This window comes from Vombatus ursinus, unplaced genomic scaffold (genome assembly GCF_900497805.2).
Source record: "Vombatus ursinus unplaced genomic scaffold, bare-nosed wombat genome assembly UNPS02011369.1, whole genome shotgun sequence".
NCBI classification, from domain to species: domain Eukaryota; kingdom Metazoa; phylum Chordata; class Mammalia; order Diprotodontia; family Vombatidae; genus Vombatus; species Vombatus ursinus.
This window is the reverse complement of record NW_020951147.1, coordinates 5,892,143-5,910,595: the sequence shown is the minus strand read 5'-3', so window position 1 is coordinate 5,910,595 and position 18,453 is coordinate 5,892,143. Positions and strand designations below refer to the sequence as shown.

Genomic DNA, 18,453 nt, shown 5'->3' with positions numbered 1-18,453 from the left:
GGGCTAGCCCCTTCTCCCGGGCTAGCCCCAGCTCCCGGGCTAGCCCCTTCTCCCGGGCTAGCCCCAGCTCCCGGGCTAGCCCCTTCTCCCGGGCTAGCCCCAGCTCCCGGGCTAGCCCCTTCTCCCGGGCTAGCCCCAGCTCCCGGGCTAGCCCCTTCTCCCGGGCTAGCCCCAGCTCCCGGGCTAGCCCCTTCTCCCGGGCTAGCCCCAGCTCCCGGGCTAGCCCCTTCTCCCGGGCTAGCCCTAGCTCCCAGGATGACCCCATTTCCCAGGCTAGCCCCAGTGGTCACTCAAAATGGACCTGCCCTCAGGTTGTCCACACCACTGACCTGCCCTGTTCCCGTCCTGGAGGGAACTTGCCACCTTCCAGTCTTCTCCTCTTCGCTGCCACAGTTCTCACTTCTGCTTCCTCGTTGTGACCCTTCAGATAGGAACCAGACCCTTGGGATTCTCCTTGCCCCAGAGCGGGTGGGCAGTCAGCTGATGGAGCGTCAGGCTGAGGGAGGGGGTGAAGGGAAGTCCCTTTTGAAAAGGAACCTTTGACACCAACCTTGCTCCCAGGAGAGACGTAGCTTTAGAGAGGGGTTAATAGGATCCCAGGGTGAGAAGTGACCTCAGGGGGGTCATCGAGTCCAACAACCTGAGCTTCGAGGAGTTATCCAAGGTCATACGGCTAGGAAGCACCAAACTCAGTGCCCTCCGACCCCCAACCCTGGGCCTTGGTTGGGAGCAGAGAACGTTTCCATCCTACTCGGAAAAGGCAAACTCACCATTTCTGGGAAGTCATTGTCTCCTCCAGAGGTCCCTAGAAAAGCACAAGGTACACAGGGCATCAGGAGACACTTCCCAGGACTTGGGGGGCTCCTCCTCTGAGTACGTTCTGCCCTTAGCAAAATGGTAAAATGAGTCATTTCTGCCTCCCCTCCCTCAGGCCCTCTTTCCACAGACTCCATGTCTGACTCCTTCAAAGCCCCTCTTCTCCTGCAGAAATCCTTCCCTGATGCTGCCTGTGGTGAGGGTGTATGTATGTATGTATGTATGTATGTATGTGTGTGAGTGTGTGCGTGCATGTGTACATGTGCGTGTGCATGTGTATATGTGTGTGCGTGGATGTGTGTGCTGTGGATGTGTGTGAGTGTGCATATGTGTGCGTGTGTATATTTACGTGTGTGTACATGTGCGTGTGCGTGTGCGTGTGTGTGTCCCAGGAGAAGGTAAGCTCCTTGAGGGCAGGGACTGCTTTTTTAATTTTTTCTTCTTTCGATCCCCAGCACCTGGGACAGTATTTGGAATGCAGTAGGAGCTTAATAAATGCTCATCAAATTGAATTGAACCAAACCAAACTCTTGGAAAAGTCCTGGAGATGCCTGAAAACAAGAGTAAACCTTCAGACATGGGGAGATACGGAGAATTACGCCTCCATCACCCCATTAGGGGAGGGCAGGTATTATTATCCCCATTTTGCAAAGGAGGAAACTGAGGATCAGGAAAAGCTCAGGCTGGGACAAGTGGATGGGGTGTGAGGAACTATCAAATCCAATCCAGAAAGGGAAACTGAGGCCCAGAGAGAGAACGCCCGCACAGCGAGCAGGCAGGGGGGCTGGGCTTGGAGCTTGGGCTCTGTCCTCAGTGCCTTCAGGAGGCCAGGCCAACAGGTGCTCCCAGGCGCACTCTGGAGTTGGTCCTGGCTCTACCCACTCATCCTCCCTCTACTCACCGGCCGGGGCCCACTTCATCTCCACATAGAGGGTGCAGACAAAAGGGTAGGGCTCCAGGAAAGCCGCCCCGTGCTTGAATCTCAGGTGCGACACCCGCTCCCATTTGCTCTTATCTGTGCAGCCAGGGCTAAGGAGCTCACAGGGAGTTGAGGCAGGACCTAACGCTCCTGGAAGGGGGCGGGGTGTTGCCGGCTCCCCCCTCCCTCCCTCCCTCCAAAATGGACCAGGCTTTGTCAGGCCCAACAGGGAGGGATTTCAAGGGGCCCAACCCAGACGTCCCTCAGCAAGAAAGCCCAAGTGACTTCTAGTCTTTAAACAAGTTTACAGACTAGGTTATCCACGTCTTTCCTAAAATATGGAGCCCAGAACAGACCATGGTGCTCCAGGTGTGGTCTGACCGGGGCAGAGGATCATGGGATATATGGCCCCCTTCTCTTCTCCCCTCCCTCCCCGTGGGGTTCCCTCCTCTTTCTTTCTCTGCCCCCCCCAGTCCTGGACACTCTGCTCCTCTCAACATCCCCCAAGATGCCATTGGCTTCCTTCACCGCCATGTTCTTTGTAGACTCATGTGGAACTAGAACTCAGACGGCACCCCCAGAAGAAAAGATACAGGGAAATATGATGAAGTGGTCAGTGGTAAATGGCTGCAAATTGTCCAGGTTCCCCAAGACGGCCCGAATGGAGTCCTAAAAATGGAAAAATGCCTGCTTTAACACGAGTAAAGTCAGCCGGCTAAGCCCACCTGTGTCGTCCTCGCCTTCTTCTGGGTCGACTGCTGTGTTTATTCCGCTCAGCTGAAGGCAGGAGGGATGTGCTAGGAGTTGTGCGTTACTGTACGTCCCCCGGGATGCTGGCTGGGCCTCTGGCTGGCCGGGAGGAGGTTCTCAGTGACTCTGGAACTTGCACATTTGGGCAGGTGTCTCTATGTGGGCAATGACACTTGGAAAACACTCCCTGTATCTACTGGGCGCCAAGGCCGATGGCGAGGCCAAGGCCACTTTGGAGGGAGACTGGACACTCTAGGGATGCAACGGAAAGTCACGGGCCTCAGAGAACTGGGGACACGGCACCCACGAGTGTTTCTAATTAAGGGGAAGACGAGGCCGCCTGGCCCGGGTATTTACAGTCGGGTTTCCTGGACTGTCAGGCCCAGGCAGGGGCAGAGCCAGGGACTCAGGCCAGAGCCCTGGGAGGCGCCGTCCTTCTGGAAGCAGGCTGCCCGTCGCCCTGACCTTGGGCAGAATCATAAGGTCTTACCGCATCAGCACTGAAGGTGCTGACATTTCAGCCAGCAGGAATGAGAAAGGTCAGAGGCTTTAAATGAATAAAAAAATCCAGGAAAACAGGAAATTTGCACAACTGAGCCCTTCCCGGTGGAGCAAGCTATATAGGGAGAGACCGGGACAAGCAGTGGGCATTGAGACTTCAGGGCCCCAGGAGCAGCCCCTCCCCTCGGGGCCTTCAGCACAAAGGAGCCTCTTTCCTGAAAGACGTCGGCTTCTTGCAATCCCTACCTCCAGCTCCTGGCTGACAACTTTCTTATCCGCTATCTCTTCCCCTCTGGAAGGCAAATGAACAAATGAGTCATGATGATGGAAATCTCCAGAGAGAGACTTTGTCTTCAGCCCAGGAAGATGCAGCAGAAATCAGAAAGACAGACAGAGCAACAGCTTGGAAGGTGGCAAAAGGGAACAGTGACTGTTGGATGGGTCACGGGAAGAAAGCAACACTCATACACTATTGGTGGACCTGCACACGGTGACAATTCTGGGAGGGGGAAATTGGGATTGTGTGAGAAAAGTACGTGTTCACGAACAGGGTGCTCCAACAGGTTTAGTACAGTTTAAAGCTTTTGAAGTTACAAGTTACGCTAAATATGAAGGGATTAAGGCTTAAAATTCCTCTAATGCTCTTGAAACATCCTGTATATGTGAAAATATTAATAACATTTGGGGAGGGGTTCAGAGAAACATTGGAAGTTTCCTATGAACTGACGCGGATGGCAAGGGTTGGGCATTCATTGAATTCTCGCTCGGCTTAGGCCTTCATCTCATCTGGTACAATGCGTGGAATCTGTGCCTCATTTGTAATGGGCACTCCATCCGCTGAGGGGCCCATGCCTTCTCTGGGCTTCCACAGTTCTCTCCTCTGTACCCCTATGGCTTAGCCTGCCACATATTAAATGCATTCATTCTCTCTGCAGAGAAGGGCCTGGGTTCGAATCCTGCCTCTGACGTGATCTGTCATTGGTGTAGTAACTTCCCTTCCCTTGGCCTCAGTTTCCTCATCTGTGAAACATGGTGCTTGGGTTAGAAGGTCCCTTCCAACCTGAGACCTGGGAGCCTATAAAAACAGGCTGGGGCATGATCTCTGGATCTCTCTCTATCGGCCCTTCCAGGTCTAACCTCACCAGCCAACGAAACTATAATCAGTGTGTCCCAAAGTCTTTTTGCTTATTAGCTTCATTTCTGGATACAACCCCCTCATTTTGCAGTGGAGGAAATGCAGGCCCAGAGAAAGGGAGTGGCCTAAGGTCGTAAGTGATGGAATGGGATTAGAACTCAGATCCGCTGACCCCCACCCAGGGTGTTGTCCACAGCGCCCTAAGCCCGCCTTCCAGGTGGCTTCCTTGGTTGCTGCGGCCTGTACTGGTTAAACTAAGTGAAGACCTCTAGGGCTTCTGTGAAGGGCTCAGCGTCTCCAAACTGAGGCAGGCTCAGACAGGTACCCAGATACTCCTGCCCTGGGCCCAGCCCCAAGCCTCCCCAGACTGGGAGGGCCTGATGGATAGATCGTGGCCTGGGGAGCTCCGGCCCAAGCCGTTCCACAGCTCACCAAAAGGTATTTATAAAGCACCTACTATGTGCCAGGAGCTGGGGAGACAAAGCGAGAATGTGGCCCCTACACTTGAGGACATAACATGAATATAATTACACACACACACACACACACACACACACACACACACGAGGGCAGAGACCGCCCTTTGTCTCTTTTTGTATCCCCAGCACTCGGCACAATGCCTGGCACACAGTAGGTGCTTAATAAATGCTCATTGACAGAGTGATTAAGGCTCCACTGACTTTCCCGCCCATTAGCTCCATTCTGGCAAGAACAGTCAAGGACAGACCCTCCCTGGATCCATCCAAGCCGCCGCTGGAAAGGCGGAATTTGAACCCGTATCTTCTAGTAGGAACTCCTTTTGTGAATGAGAGGTTGGCCAGAGGACAGCTGAAGTCCCGTCCCGCTCTCAGATCATGGGATTCTGTGACGCCAAGTTTGTCCCAAAAGAAATCTATCTAAAGGGCAGTCAGGTGGCCCTGGCGTCAAGAAGACCCGAGTTCAAATCCAGCCTCAGACGCTTGCCAGCTGTTAATCCCAACTGCCTCAAAGAAAAAGAGAAGAAAAGAGAACAGAAGCTTCCGTCCTCAGAAGCAGCCCCGTGGATCCGGGCTCGGCTGTCCTGGCCCCCTCCTGGCCTGGGCAGACCCAGCCCGGGCAGAGGTAGAGGGGGATGGACCGGAGGAGGGGCCCGAACCCAGTACCTGACACTGCTGCCGTATCTGATCTTGAACTTGTACAAGCTGGTGCCGGCGTGGAGGAACCGCGTCTCCGGGAGCGGGTATGTGAAGGCCTGCAGACTCATAGCTTCGGCCTGGAGCCTAACGAAAGCAAAGGGACGGTCCAGAAGGAGCAGAAAGCCAAAGCCACTGCTTCTGACTGCACCTCCCGGGAGGACAGGGGGGTGGTCCTCAGGGGCCAAGTGCCTCAGTTCTTGACCCCCAGTCCCAGGGCCACAGAGGGTACTGAGAAATCCGGGGGAAGGAGGAGAGAGTCACAGTGCTCCCATCGTACAGAAAGGGAAACTGAGCCCCAGAGGGCCTCCCTTGCCCAATGTCACCCAGCCGGCTAGTCATGGGGCCCAGGGTGAGGCTGCTTTCAGTCTCCCTGGGTATTAACCCGGCAGCTGGACCCCTCTGGGTCTCTAGTCTTTACCTCTAAATTGGGATGCATGGGGTGTGGTGGGCAAACACCCCCAGAGTCAGGGAGACCTGGGTTCCAATCCCACTTCGGACACTTACACGCTGTGTGACTCTGGGCAGGTGACATCACCTCCCTTTGCCTCGGTTTCCTCATCAATAAATGATATCCACACCAGCGTGTCTCTGTCTCAGTGGGCTGGGATGACCTATGGAACTCCATCTTGACAGGAGTGGAAATGCCAGGGCTAATTATCTCAGCCCCCTGCTGGGGGACCTCGCACCTGGGGCACCCTGCCTGGCCAGGGCAGGGCTCTCTGTGGGCCCTGCCCCGGTCTGCTGCTAGGGCCTCCTTTGAGGTGCTGACGCCCCTCAATGGGAGGGATGGGGGATGGGGGGCTGCGGCCTGGGAGGCCTCAAGTGTGGGAAAGGAGAAGGCAGAGAAGGCAGGACTGGGGCTCAGCCGTCTGAAAGCAGGAAGAAACGACCGTCTTTCGAGCCTCGGCCTGTAGTAATTGCTGGTAATTGCCGGCTGCCAGCCCCAGACTCATGACTCCATGTGAAACCCGAGATCAGGTGGCTTTGCAGGGCCCAGGCTCAGACACTCCGCAAGGAGCCCTGGGTGGCTCAGACTCCCACCCCTCCCAGCGGCTTGGGGGGACGGGCCCTGCCGAGGTGCCCGGGCATCCTCCAACCGACGCATGGGTCCGAGCTCAGGAGCTTGGCCCCTAGCGAGAGATGCGCTGTTTCAGCAAAGAAAAACTTGGATCCTTTGTTTCATGAGGGGCCAGGATGGCAAACCTGGAGTACGGCTGTGGGCTCGGAGCCACAGCCGGTCATGGTGACGATGGTGACCGAGGGTGAGGGAAGGGGAGGGTGGTGAGAGAGAGGAGAGGGGAGGAAGGAGGGGAGGAGGAGGAGGAGGGGGAAAGAAAAAAGGTCCTGCACGCAGGTCCAGAAGGGACCTCAGAGGTTAAAGAGGCAAGTTCCCCATCTGAAAAATGGGAGCAACAACGCGGACCTCCAGGCTGCAGGGAGGACAGGAACGGCCAACGTTGGTAACGCAGAACACTTGTAAACCTTGTGCTGATCACATGTCCGGTCCGCTGATTATTACTAATTACTATTATTAATTTGATACCATATTGTTTGCCTTCTTAATGGCAAATTTGGAGAATCTGGAACTCAAAACTTTAAAAAATGAATGTTAAAAATAAAGAAATGATAGATTTTTAAAAAACATAAACCTTCCAAACCTTCCTGATAAAAAGACCAGAGCTGACCAGAAAATTTGATCTTCAAATACAAGACTCAAGAGAGACATAACGAGGCAAACGGGACAGCAAAAAAACATGTTATTAACAAGGGCAAACTGTTTACACCCCTACAAGGGAAGATGACACTTGTAACTCTTGAGAACTCTATTATTATTACACCATGTTAAAGGCTATACATAAAGGGGGTGGGTATAAGTTGACTTTGATGTTGTGACAAAAGAAAATCTAATCAAGTGGGTTAAATGGATCGAAGTAAAGTGGATTAACCTGATCTAACTAAGAAGATACTAACTAAGTACTGAGAGAAAAGGAAAGGAAGAGGCAGACAAGGGTAATGTAATTACATTACAGGAAAAGGCACAAAAACCTACTACAGCAGAAGGAAAGAAGGGAGGGGGAGGAGCATTGTCTGAACCTTCCTCCCATCAGATTTGGCTCAAGGAGGGAATGACATCATCAGTTAGGTCTAGAAATCTAACTGGCCCTATAGGCAGTAGGAGGGAAAAGGAGAAAGAAAAGGGAGGGGGATAGAAGGGAGGGAAGAATCAGTAAGGGTAAAGGGGAAGAAAAGGGAGGGGGCTAATAGAAGGGAGGAGGGACTGAAGGAGACGGTGGTCCAAAGCAAAACACTGGTGAGGAGGGAAAGGGAGAAAGGAGAAAGAAAAGCATAAATGGGAGGAAATAGGATGGAGAGAGAGACACAGATAGTAATCATAACTGTGAATGTGAATGGGTTGAACTCTCCCATAAAATGGAAGTGTATAGCAGAATGGATTAAAAACCACAATCCTACAATATGACAGGAAACACATTTGAAACACACACAGGGTAAAGGTAAAAGGCTGAAGCAGAATGTATTATGCTTCAGCTGAAGTAAAAAAAAGCAGGGGTAGCAATCCTGATCTCAGACAAAGCAAAAGCAAAAATAGATGTTATCAAAAGAGATAAGGAAGGAAACTACATCCTGCTAAAAGGCACCATAGACGATAAAGTAATATCAGTACTAAACATACATGCACCAAGTGGTATAGCATCCAAATTCTTAGAGGAGAAGTTTGGGGAGTTACAGGAAGAAATAGACTATACTAGTGGGGGACCTTAACCTCCCCGTCTCTGAACTAGATAAATCTAACCACAAAATAAACAAGAAAGAAGTTAAGGAGGTGAATAGAATATTAGAAAAGTTAGGTATGATAGACCTCTGGAGAAAATTGAATGGGGATAGAAAGGAATATACTTTTTTCTTGGTGGCACATGGCACATACACAAAAATTGACCATGTACTAGGGCATAAAAACCTCACAATCCAATGCAGAAAGGCAGAAATATTAAATGCATCATTTTCAGATCATGATACAATAAAAATTATACGTAATAAAGGGCCATGGAAAGATAGACTAAAAAATAATTGGAAACTAAATAATGTAATCCTAAAAAATGAATGGGTCAAACAACAAATCATAGAAACAATCAGTAACTTCATCCAAGAAAATGACAATAATGAGACCACATACCAAAACTTATGGGATGCAGCGAAAGCAGTTCTTAGGGGAAGTTTTGTATCTCTAAATGCTTACGTGAATAAAATAGAAAAAGAGGAAATCAATGAATTGGGCATACAACTAAAAAAAACTAGAAAAAGAACAAATTAAAAATCCTCAATTAAACATCAAATTAGAAATACTGAAAACCAAAGGAGAAATTAATAAGATTGTAATTAAGAAAACTATTAAACTAATAAATAAAACTAAGAGCTGGTTTTATGGAAAAAAAAACCAATAAAATACATAAACCTTTGGTTAATTTAATTAAAAAAAGAAAGAAGAAAACCAAATTACCAGTATCAAAAATGAAAAGGGTGGATCCACCACAAAGGAAGAGGAAATTAAAGCGATAATTAAGAACTGTTTTGCCCAACTGTATGCCAATAAATTTGACAATCTTAGTGAAGTGGATAAATATTTATAAAAATATAAGTTGCCCAGATTAACAGAAGAGGAAGTAAAATACTTAAATAACCCCATCTCAGAAAAAGAAATTGAACAAGCCATTGATGAACTCCCTAGGGAAAAATCTCCAGGGCCAGATGGATTTACATGCCAATTCTATCAAACATTTAAAGAACAACTAATTCCAATACTATATAGACTATTTGGGAAAATAGGTGAAGAAGGAGTCTTACCAAATTCTTTCTATGATACAAATATGGTGCTGATACCTAAACTGGGAAGAGTCAAAACAGAGAAAGAAAATTATAGACCAATTTCCCTAATGAATATAGATGCAAAAATTTTAAATAAAATATTAGCAAATAGATTACAGCAACTTGTCACAAGAATAATACACTATGACCAGGTAGGAGTTATACCAGGAATGCAGGGCTGGTTCAATATTAGGAAAACTATCTGCATAATTCATCATATCAACACCAAAACTAACAGAAACCATGCAATCATCTCAATAGATGCAGAAAAAACTTTTGACAAAATATAACACCTATTCCTATTAAAAACACTAGAGAACATAGGTATAAAAGGAGTCTTCCTTAAAATAATAAATAGCATCTACCTGAAACCTTCAGCAAGCATAATATGTAATTGGGACAAGCTAGAAGCATTTCCAATGAGATCGGGGGTGAAACAAGGATGTTCATTATCACAACTGGTGTTCAATATCATACTGGAAACGTTAGCTTTAGCAATAACAGAAGAAAAATAAATTGAAGGTATTAGAATAGGTAAAGAAGAAACAAAGCTATCACTCTTTGCAGATGATATGATGATATACTTAGAGAATCCCAGAGAATCAAGTAAAAAACTACTTGAAATAATAAACAATTTTAGAGAAGTTGCAGGCTATAAAATAAACCCACATAAATCATCAGCATTTCTATATATTACAACAAAGCCCAACAGCAAGAGATAGAAAGAGAAATTCCATTTAAACTTACTGTAGACATTATAAAATATTTAGGAGTCCACCTCCTGAAACAAACCCAGGAACTCTATGAACCCAATTACAAAACACTTTTCACGCAAATAAAGTCAGATCTAAATAATTGGAAAAACATCAGTTGTTCATGCGTAGGCTGAGCTAATATAATAAAAATGACAATTCTACTCAAGCTAATTTACTTATTCAATGCCATACCAATCAAACTACCAAAAAATTATTTTATAGTGTTAGAAAAAATAATAACAAGATTCATTTGGAAGAACAAAAGGTCCAGAATATCAAGAGAACTAATGAAAAGAAAAGCAGGGGAAGGTGGCCTAGCCATTCCAGATCTTAAATTGTATTATAAAGCAGCAATCATCAAATCTGCTTGGTACTGGCTAAGAAATAGAGTGGTGGATCAGTGGAATAGGTTAGGTATGCAAGACACAGTAGTCCATGACTATAGTAATCTATTATTTGATAAACCCAAAGACCCCAGCTTCTGGCATAAGAACTCACTATTTGAGAAAAACTGCTGGGAAAACTGGAAAAGAGTATGGCAGAAACTAGGTATAGAGGGGCAGCTAGGTGGCACAGTGGATAGAGCACTGGCCCTGAAGTCAGGAGGACCTGAGTTCAAATCTGACCTCAGACCAAACACTTGACACTTACTAGCTGTGTGACCCTGGACAAGTCCACTTAACCCCAATTGCCTAAAAAATAAAAAAAAATAAAAAATAAAATAAATAAATAAATAAAAAATTTTTAGGGGGCAGCTAGGTGGTGCAGTGGATAGAGCACTGGCCCTGAAGTCAGGAGGACCTGAGTTCAAATCCGGCCTCATACCAAACACTTGACATGTACTAGCTGTGTGACCTTGGGCAAGTCACTTAACCCTGATTGCCTCACTAAAAAAAAAAAAAAAAAGGTTAGAAACTAGGCATAGACCAAAATCTCACACCATATACCAAAATAAAGTCAAAATGGGTTCATGATTTAGATATAAAGGCTGATACTGTAAGCAAACTGAGAGAGCAAGGAAGAGTTTCAGATTTATGGAAGACAGAAGAATTCTTGACCAAACAGGAGATAGAAAACATTGCTAAATGCAAAATGCATAACTTTGATTACGTTAAATTGAAAGGTTTTGCATAAACAAAGCCAATGCAACCAATATTAGAAGGAAAGTAGAAAATTGGGAAAGAATTTTTACCACTAGTCTCTCTGATAAGGGCCTCATTAAGAATACAAGTCATTCCCCAATTGATAAATGGTCAAAGGATATGAACAGGCAGGTCTCAGATGAAGAAATTAAAGCCATCTATAGTCATATGAAAAAATGCTCTAAATCACTATTGATTAGAGAAATGCAAATCAAAACAACTCTGAGGTACCACATCACACCTATCAGATTGGCCAACATGACAAAACAGGAAAATGATAAATGTCGGAGATGTGGGAAAATGGGAACACTAATGCATTGTTGGTGGAGTTGTGAACTGATCCAACCAGTCTGGAGACCAATTTGGAACTATGCCCAAAGAGCTATAAAAATGTGCATACCCTTTCTCACCCAGCAATAACACTTCTAGGGTTGTACCCCAAAGAGATCATACAAATGGGAAAAGGACCCACATGTACAAAAATATTTATAGCAGCTCTTTTTGTGGTGGAAAAAAATTGGAAATTGAGGGAATGCCCATCAATTGGGGAATGGCTGAACAAGTTGTGGTATATGAATGTGATGGAATACTATTATGCTATAGGAAATGATGAACAGGCAGACTTCAGAAAAATCTGGAAAGACTTGTATGGTCTGATGCTGAGTGAAGTGAGCAGAGCCAGGAGAATATTGTACGCAGTAACAGCCACGTTGTGCAATGACTAACGTTGATAGACTTAGCTCTTCTCAGCAGTGCAAGGATCTAAGACATCTCCAAAGGCCTCGTGACAGAAAATGCTATCCACATCCAGAGGAAGAGCTATGGAGTTTGAATGCAGATTGAAGCATACTATTTGCTCTTTTTTTTCCTTCAGTTGTGTTTTGTTTCCTCTTTCTGGTGGCCTCTTATTGGTTCTAATTCTTCCTTACAACATGACTAATGTGAAAATATGTTTAATAGGAATGTATAAGTATAGCCTATATCAGATTGCACGCTGTCTTGGGGAGGGAGGGGGGAGGGAGGGGGAGAAAAATTTAAAACTCAAAAGCTTATGGAAGTAATTGTTGATAAATCAAAATAAATTAATTAAAAAACATACCCCAAATCTTATTACTAGCTTGATTATAGCACAGTTAGGGCAGCTAGATGGTACAGTGAAGAGAGCACCAGGCCTGGAGTCCAGAGGACATGAGTTCAAATCCGGCCTCAGACACTTACTAGCTGTGTGACCCTGGACAAGTTACTTAACCCTGTCTGTCTCAGTTCCCTCAGTCTGTAAAATGGGGATAATAATAGTACCTACCTCCCAGGGTTGTTGTGAGGATCAAATGAGATAATAACGGTAAAGCCTGTAAGCACACAGCAGGCACTTAATAAACACTCGTTTGCTCCCTCCCTCCCCCCTTCCCTCCTGGTAAGGGGGTCACCAAGCTGAGCCAAGGTCCCTTCACTTTCGGGCGGGCTCTCTGGGTAGCCGGGTGCCTTCCAGCTCTCACCTTCTCGAGTCTAAGGGCTTCAGGACTGACCCATGGATGGTGAAGCTGGAAGAGATCTCACAGGTCCCACAGATAGGAAGTGTCTGAGGTGGATTTGAGCTCAGGTTTCCCTGACTCCAGGCCCAGTGCTCTGTGCACTATGGCGCCACCTAGCCGGATTGTGGGTTTGGATATGGAAGGGCCCTCATTTTACAGATGAGGAAACTGAGACCCAGGTCCCCTGGTACTAAATCCAGGGCCTTTTCCACTCCCTCAGGCAAGAAGTCTGGCGGCACTGAGAGGCCCCCTCCTCAGAATAAGGTTTTTTAAATGCCATGAAATACACAGCTGTGACATTCCACATTCTAAAGGCCCCCCCAGCTCTGACACCCCACATTCTGAGGCCCCTCCCAGCTCTGACACCCCACATTCCGAGGCCCCTCCCAGCTCCATGCCCTCTCATTGCAGGCCGTGGCTATTGTGTGGAGCATTTGCCTCAGCCTTGGCACAGACCTGTTTTCAGTGCCAGTGGGCACGGGCCTTTGCCAGCATTTCTGCCCTCCCTCATGCCGCAAGGTCAGCCCAAGTGGCCTGGGAAATGGGCTGAGGAGGCCCGCCAGGCCCTGGCTGCTGCAGTAACCTGAGAGGCAGTGGCAGGCGGGGGCAGAGCCCCAAACCTGGCGTCGGGGGCGGGGTCCAAACCTTCCTTCTGTTGTTTGCAGCTGTAGGACCCAGGGAGATACTTAACCTTGCCAGTCCTCAGCTTCCTGCTCTGTGAAATGGGCACGATAAGGAGCGGAGCAGGGTCTGGGGTCAGAGGTCCCGAGTTGAAATCTAGACTTTTACTTACTCTCTGTGGCCTTGGGGGAGGAGGGAGTTAGTTTTGCAGACCTCAGTCCCCTGTCTGTACAATGGGCAGGATTTAGGAAGGGCCCTGGGTCGGAAGGAGGGGCTCTGCCCCTGCCTAGCAGCGCTTTCCCCTCCTCCGTAAAGCGCAAAGCGGGGGAGGGGGCCTCGAGGCTCTGGGCCTGCTCTGCCTTTACCTCCCCTCCCCCACCCCTGGGGCCAGCTGGGGGAGGAGGGGCTCACCTCAATGACCCCAGTCCCCTCCCCCATCTGCCCTGCCCCTGGGGCCGCTGCCACCAAACAGTGACGTCAGGAGGCCAGAGCTGGCAAGCAGGGGCCCGGGAAGCCCAGGGGGAAACTGAGGCTGGGAGCTGGGCGTGGGCATCCGCAGGGGCGAGGTGAGCACTTGGAGGCTTGCCAAGCAGCCCCTGAAGTGATGTCCTCCCAGTCACCCTGGTGGGGGCACGGTTTTCACACCCACTGTATAGCTGAGGAAACTCAGGCTGAGGCAGGTCACACATAACCAAGAAAGGTCACAGGGGAGATTGGAACCCAGGACTTCCTGACTCCTGGCCTAGGCAGGCCCCGTCCCTTCTGGGCCTCAGTCTTATCATGTTGCTGTCATGGCCATTACTATAATTGTTGTTATTTGCTAAAAATAATTATAAATATCAAATCAGAATTAATTAAAATTTTAAATAAAGAAAAATAAATTTAAAAATAATTTTGACATTTATAAATTATTAATAAAATGTAATGTGATATTATTATTAATAGTAATTGTTCACATAGACATAGCACTTCAAGGTTAACAAAAAGCATTCTTCACAGCAGTCTCAAGGAAACGACTTAACCTCTCTGTTCCTCAGTTTCCCCCCTGCAAAAGAAAGGGCTTGGATGAGCCAGCCTCTCCTGGCGCCTGGGGTCCAAGGGCTCAGGGGAGCCCCTGCTCTGCTTAAGTGGCTTTTTGGGCCCTCAGGAGATAAGGGGACCCCTTGGTCGCCATCCCTGGAAGGGAAGCCCCCCCTTAGAATGTAAGCTTTCTGAGGTCAGGGACTGACTCACTTTGGTATCAAGATCCCTGGCGACGAGGACGTGGAAGGACTCATTCACTTCATTCATTCAACGACAACTCCCGTTTGTGGATGGCTGCACATCACTTTACACGCACCAACTCGTTGGCGCCTCCTGTATTTACAGAGGGGGTCGATCATTCAATAGAGTTTCTGAGAGAGAGTAGCTGGTGCACCAGGGGTAGAAGAGAGTCCTGTCTTGCGGAGGTTACTTCACGTATAAACATTGTTAAAAACACGCAGCTAATCCAGCCTCAGACACTTCCTAGCTGTGTGACCCTGGACGAGTCACTTCACCCTGTCTACCTCAGTTTCCCCATCTGTAAAATGAGCTGGTGAAGGAAAGGACAAACCACTCCTGTATCTCTGCCAAGAAAACCCCCAATGGGGTCACCAAGAGTCAGGCACGACTGAATTGATTTGTTAAAAATAAAGCAACATGTGCAACTGTACTTTGAGTACATTTATTGTTCAACGCGTTACTTGTCAATCGCCAGCAGAAAAATAAATATTTTATGTTCCAGCTAGCCACTTATTTTCATCAATTGATTGGGTGGCCGAAGACAGAAAAGGAATTTCCATCTTTCAGCAAGACAGTAAAATTCTTCCCTCCTTTTCTACCAGCTATTTGTGCGAGAGTTCTTACTTTATTCTTGCTTGAAATCAGGACACAAAAAGACACTCAGTGCAGAAGCAGATCAGAGACTGTGTTTGTCTGGTGTTGAGGCAAATATTTCAAACCCTTTTTCGGATTTTAAAAGCATGACATTGAAATTGTTTGGCCACGATTATTATGTTACATTAAACGTCTTCCAAGTTGTAACTTGATTTAATTTAAAGTGGTTTCATAGCCAATAAAACATGTAAAATAAAGAAATTTCATATGAAATCTTGCAGATAATAGCATAAGGTCTTGCTGGATTCCTGCTTTGAATTCTTACCAAATGTCCTGCATAAAGTATTTATTCTCATGAAGAGGTTTATAATTTGATGTTTAGAGTTTTCACAACCATAAGTGGAATAAAGTTTTCTATTTTATCATCATAATTATGTAATGTTCATTTTAATTTGGAGCTCCTTTTTTTTGGGCAAAAGCTGTTATTTGTTTAAAGACTGATCTAGAGCAGCTAGGTGACACAGTGGATAGAGCTCTGGCCTTGGAGTCAGGAGGACCTGAGTTCAAATCCAGTATCAGACACATAACACTTACTAGCTGTGTGACCCTGGGCAAGTCACTTAACCCCAACTGCCTAACCAAAAAAAAGCCAAAAAAAAAAAAAAAAAAGACTGATCTAAAAGAATATTATGTTAAATTACCCTGGTGGTCCACAGCAAGGTTTGTATCATCCTTGAGAGGGATTTGAGGAACAAAAAAACTGCCTGGGTGTGCCTGTATGCAGTAAGCACTTAATAAATGCTCGTTTGCTGAGTAACTATCCAGCTTCAACAGTTTTCCTCTTCCCCGGGGTTCCTCCACTCCCAGGCCTTCACTAGGATCTTTGAGCAACCTAGCTGGTTGAAGGACCGGCTAACAGTCCAGGTCACTTTTCTCATAAAGGCTGCTCTCGTGGCCGTGGCTGGACCCTGTAACATATTCCCAGAGTCCAGGGACCCCCTGCTGGTGCAGGTGGCCATTGGCTCCGTAAAACAAAGAGTGGCGGGCCATTAAGTTCGTCCTCACCCTCGATGTCAGGCTTAGCTCCAAAGCCTCCTGAGCCTGGGTCCTGGCTCTGAAGCTTGATCTAGGCTCAGTGAGAGGGGGAATGGGCCCCACGCTTCCCCTTCACCCCTTCCTATGTTGGGGTGCCAGAGGCCGGAAGGCCATGGCTGACGTGGGAGGGCAGGCAGACGTCTGCCAGTGACCGACGTCCTTCAGAGAACTGGCTGTGCGCCCCACGGGGGCCTCTAAGGTTCTGGATAGGATGACACTGGCCAGCGGCGGTGGACGGCGGCGTTTCCCCTTGATCAAACGTACGCGCACTGACGTCTCCTGCTGCTTTCTATCCTTCCTTGACCTCCCCAAGAAGAACCTCTAAGCCGTCCGTCTGTTTGGCCTCGACTTCCTCCTCTCTTCCCGTTTTATTTATAGTGAGAAATCACCACTGATGAGATTCCACCCATTGGTCATGAGACCAGGTTAGAATATCAACAGCTGAGTTAACGTTGCCAGCCTAAAAACTGTATTTCTTGGCCCCCTTGGCCCCTTGCCCAACATTCCATCACTCTTAGGAGGCGCCATTTTCTTTCTTTCTTTCATGGGTTTCCACGGCCAAAGAATTCATCACCGAGTGGCAGGAGGCATCTCGGGGCATGGCAGATAGAAAGTCAGGAAGACACACTTACCAGCCTCTTGACCTGGCAAATCTCTTCTCCTGTCTGGGCCTCAGTGTCCTCATCTGTAAAATGAGGGAGTTGGACTGAAGGGCCTCTAAGGAAGGCTCCTCCAGCTCCGAACCTCTGATTGTACAGCCCTGTGACCTCCAGACTCTGCTCTACTGCTCTCCCCAACGCCGGCTCCTCATTGGTTCTGGGGCCAAACCCAGGCTTCTCTGTTAGCTTCCAAAGCCCTCCTGACTCCCTGGCCAACTCTCTCTCCTCTGGATGGCCCCGCGCTGCCTGGGAATGCTCCCTCTTCTCCCAAGGCCTGGGGACCCCCCTGGGCTCCTGTGAAATCCCTCAACGGGCACCTTCCACATGAAGGACTTTAGCTAAAGCTTCCTGAGGGCAGGCCCGGTTTCATTTTCGCTTAGTGCAGGGCCTGGCACATAGTAGGCACTTAACACTAGAAGCACTGAGTCTATCCAGAGATCTCAGACGGAGATCAGAAAGACATGGATCAAATCCTGTCCCCAGCACTGGCTGTCTGATCACAGGCAGCTTACTCAGGGCCTCTGTCTCCTCTTCCATAAAATGGGAATGATAATCCAAATTGGACATATCTTCATGGGCTGTTGAAAGTTTCAAATGAAGTCATGCAGGGAAAACACTTTGTGAACTCTAATGGGCAGAAAGATGAACAGAGACTAAATTTGAACCCAGGGCTTCCGTGAAAAATCCAGCCCTGTTTCCACTGCACCCTCCTGCCTCATACCCAGGTATACAAAGCCATCCCTGCCCAATGGCAGCTCATGATCCAGCATTGTACTCCAATTGTACATGTGTGAATTGCTTTAAAAAAACCTTTAATCATGGTATCTACATGTATGTATATACATGTCCACAGATGCATAGAAATAGAGATTGGCAGATAGGTAGACAGGTAGGGAGAGAGACAGAGACAGAGACAGACAGAGACAGAGACAGACAGAGAGAGACAGAAAGGGAGAGAGAGAGAGAGAAGGTAGGCAGGTGGGCCTGCAGTTTGGTGGCACAGCAGATAGAGTGCCAGGCCTGGAGTCAGGAAACCTGAGTTCAAATCCAGCCTCAGACTTTTACTAGCTATGTGGCCCTGGGCAAGTCACCTCACCCTGTTTGCCTCAGTTTCCTCATTTGTAAAATGAGCTGGAGAAGGAAATGGCAACCCACTGCAGCATCTTAAGCCCCACATGGAGTCACAAAGAGTCAGACACGACTGAACAACAGGTAGGTGGGTAAGTAGGTAGGGCCCATTACCCCTCAATTAAATCATGAATTAAGGCTGGAAAGGCAGCAGAGAGCGGATTGTGAAATTTGAGTTTCACCCCAGAGACAAGATTCAGAGGCTCATAGATTTAGAGCTGGAAGCTCGTTTCTTATTTTACAGCTGAGGAAACTGAGGCAGAGATGAAGTGACTTGCCCAGGGTCCCACGGCTACTTTGTATCTGAGGCAGGATTTGAATAAAGGTCTTCCAGACTCCAGGCCCCAGGCTCCAGCCACTACCCTGATGCTTGCTAGCTTTGTAAGCTGGACAAACCGTATGATCTTTTCAGGGCTCAATTTTCTACTCTGTAAAATGGGGTCATAATATGTACTTATCCTTCTGGCCTCACAGGGCTTTGGATTA

The 18,453-nt window shown here is 47.7% G+C and overlaps 1 protein-coding gene across 3 annotated transcripts in view; it reads right to left on the bottom strand.

Moving 5' to 3' along the window:
* MAJIN (membrane anchored junction protein) overlaps window positions 1-13,145 on the bottom strand; it is a 22,039-nt gene extending 8,894 nt beyond the window's left edge. For 2 of the 3 annotated variants that reach the window (XM_027856310.1, XM_027856312.1), the window contains exons 1-7: window positions 12,572-12,645; window positions 5,264-5,380; window positions 3,233-3,278; window positions 2,329-2,404; window positions 1,718-1,831; window positions 771-805; window positions 330-496 (exon numbers count right to left, since the gene is read on the bottom strand). In XM_027856310.1, coding sequence (XP_027712111.1) covers window positions 330-496; window positions 771-805; window positions 1,718-1,831; window positions 2,329-2,404; window positions 3,233-3,278; window positions 5,264-5,364 — 539 coding nt within the window. In that variant the 5' untranslated portion in view covers window positions 5,365-5,380; window positions 12,572-12,645. Of the gene's footprint in view, window positions 1-329; window positions 497-770; window positions 806-1,717; window positions 1,832-2,328; window positions 2,405-3,232; window positions 3,279-5,263; window positions 5,381-12,571; window positions 12,646-13,063 lie in introns of those variants that run through there. The other variant, XM_027856311.1, reaches the window with a different exon arrangement.
* Between the last annotated feature and the right edge of the window lie 5,308 nt (window positions 13,146-18,453).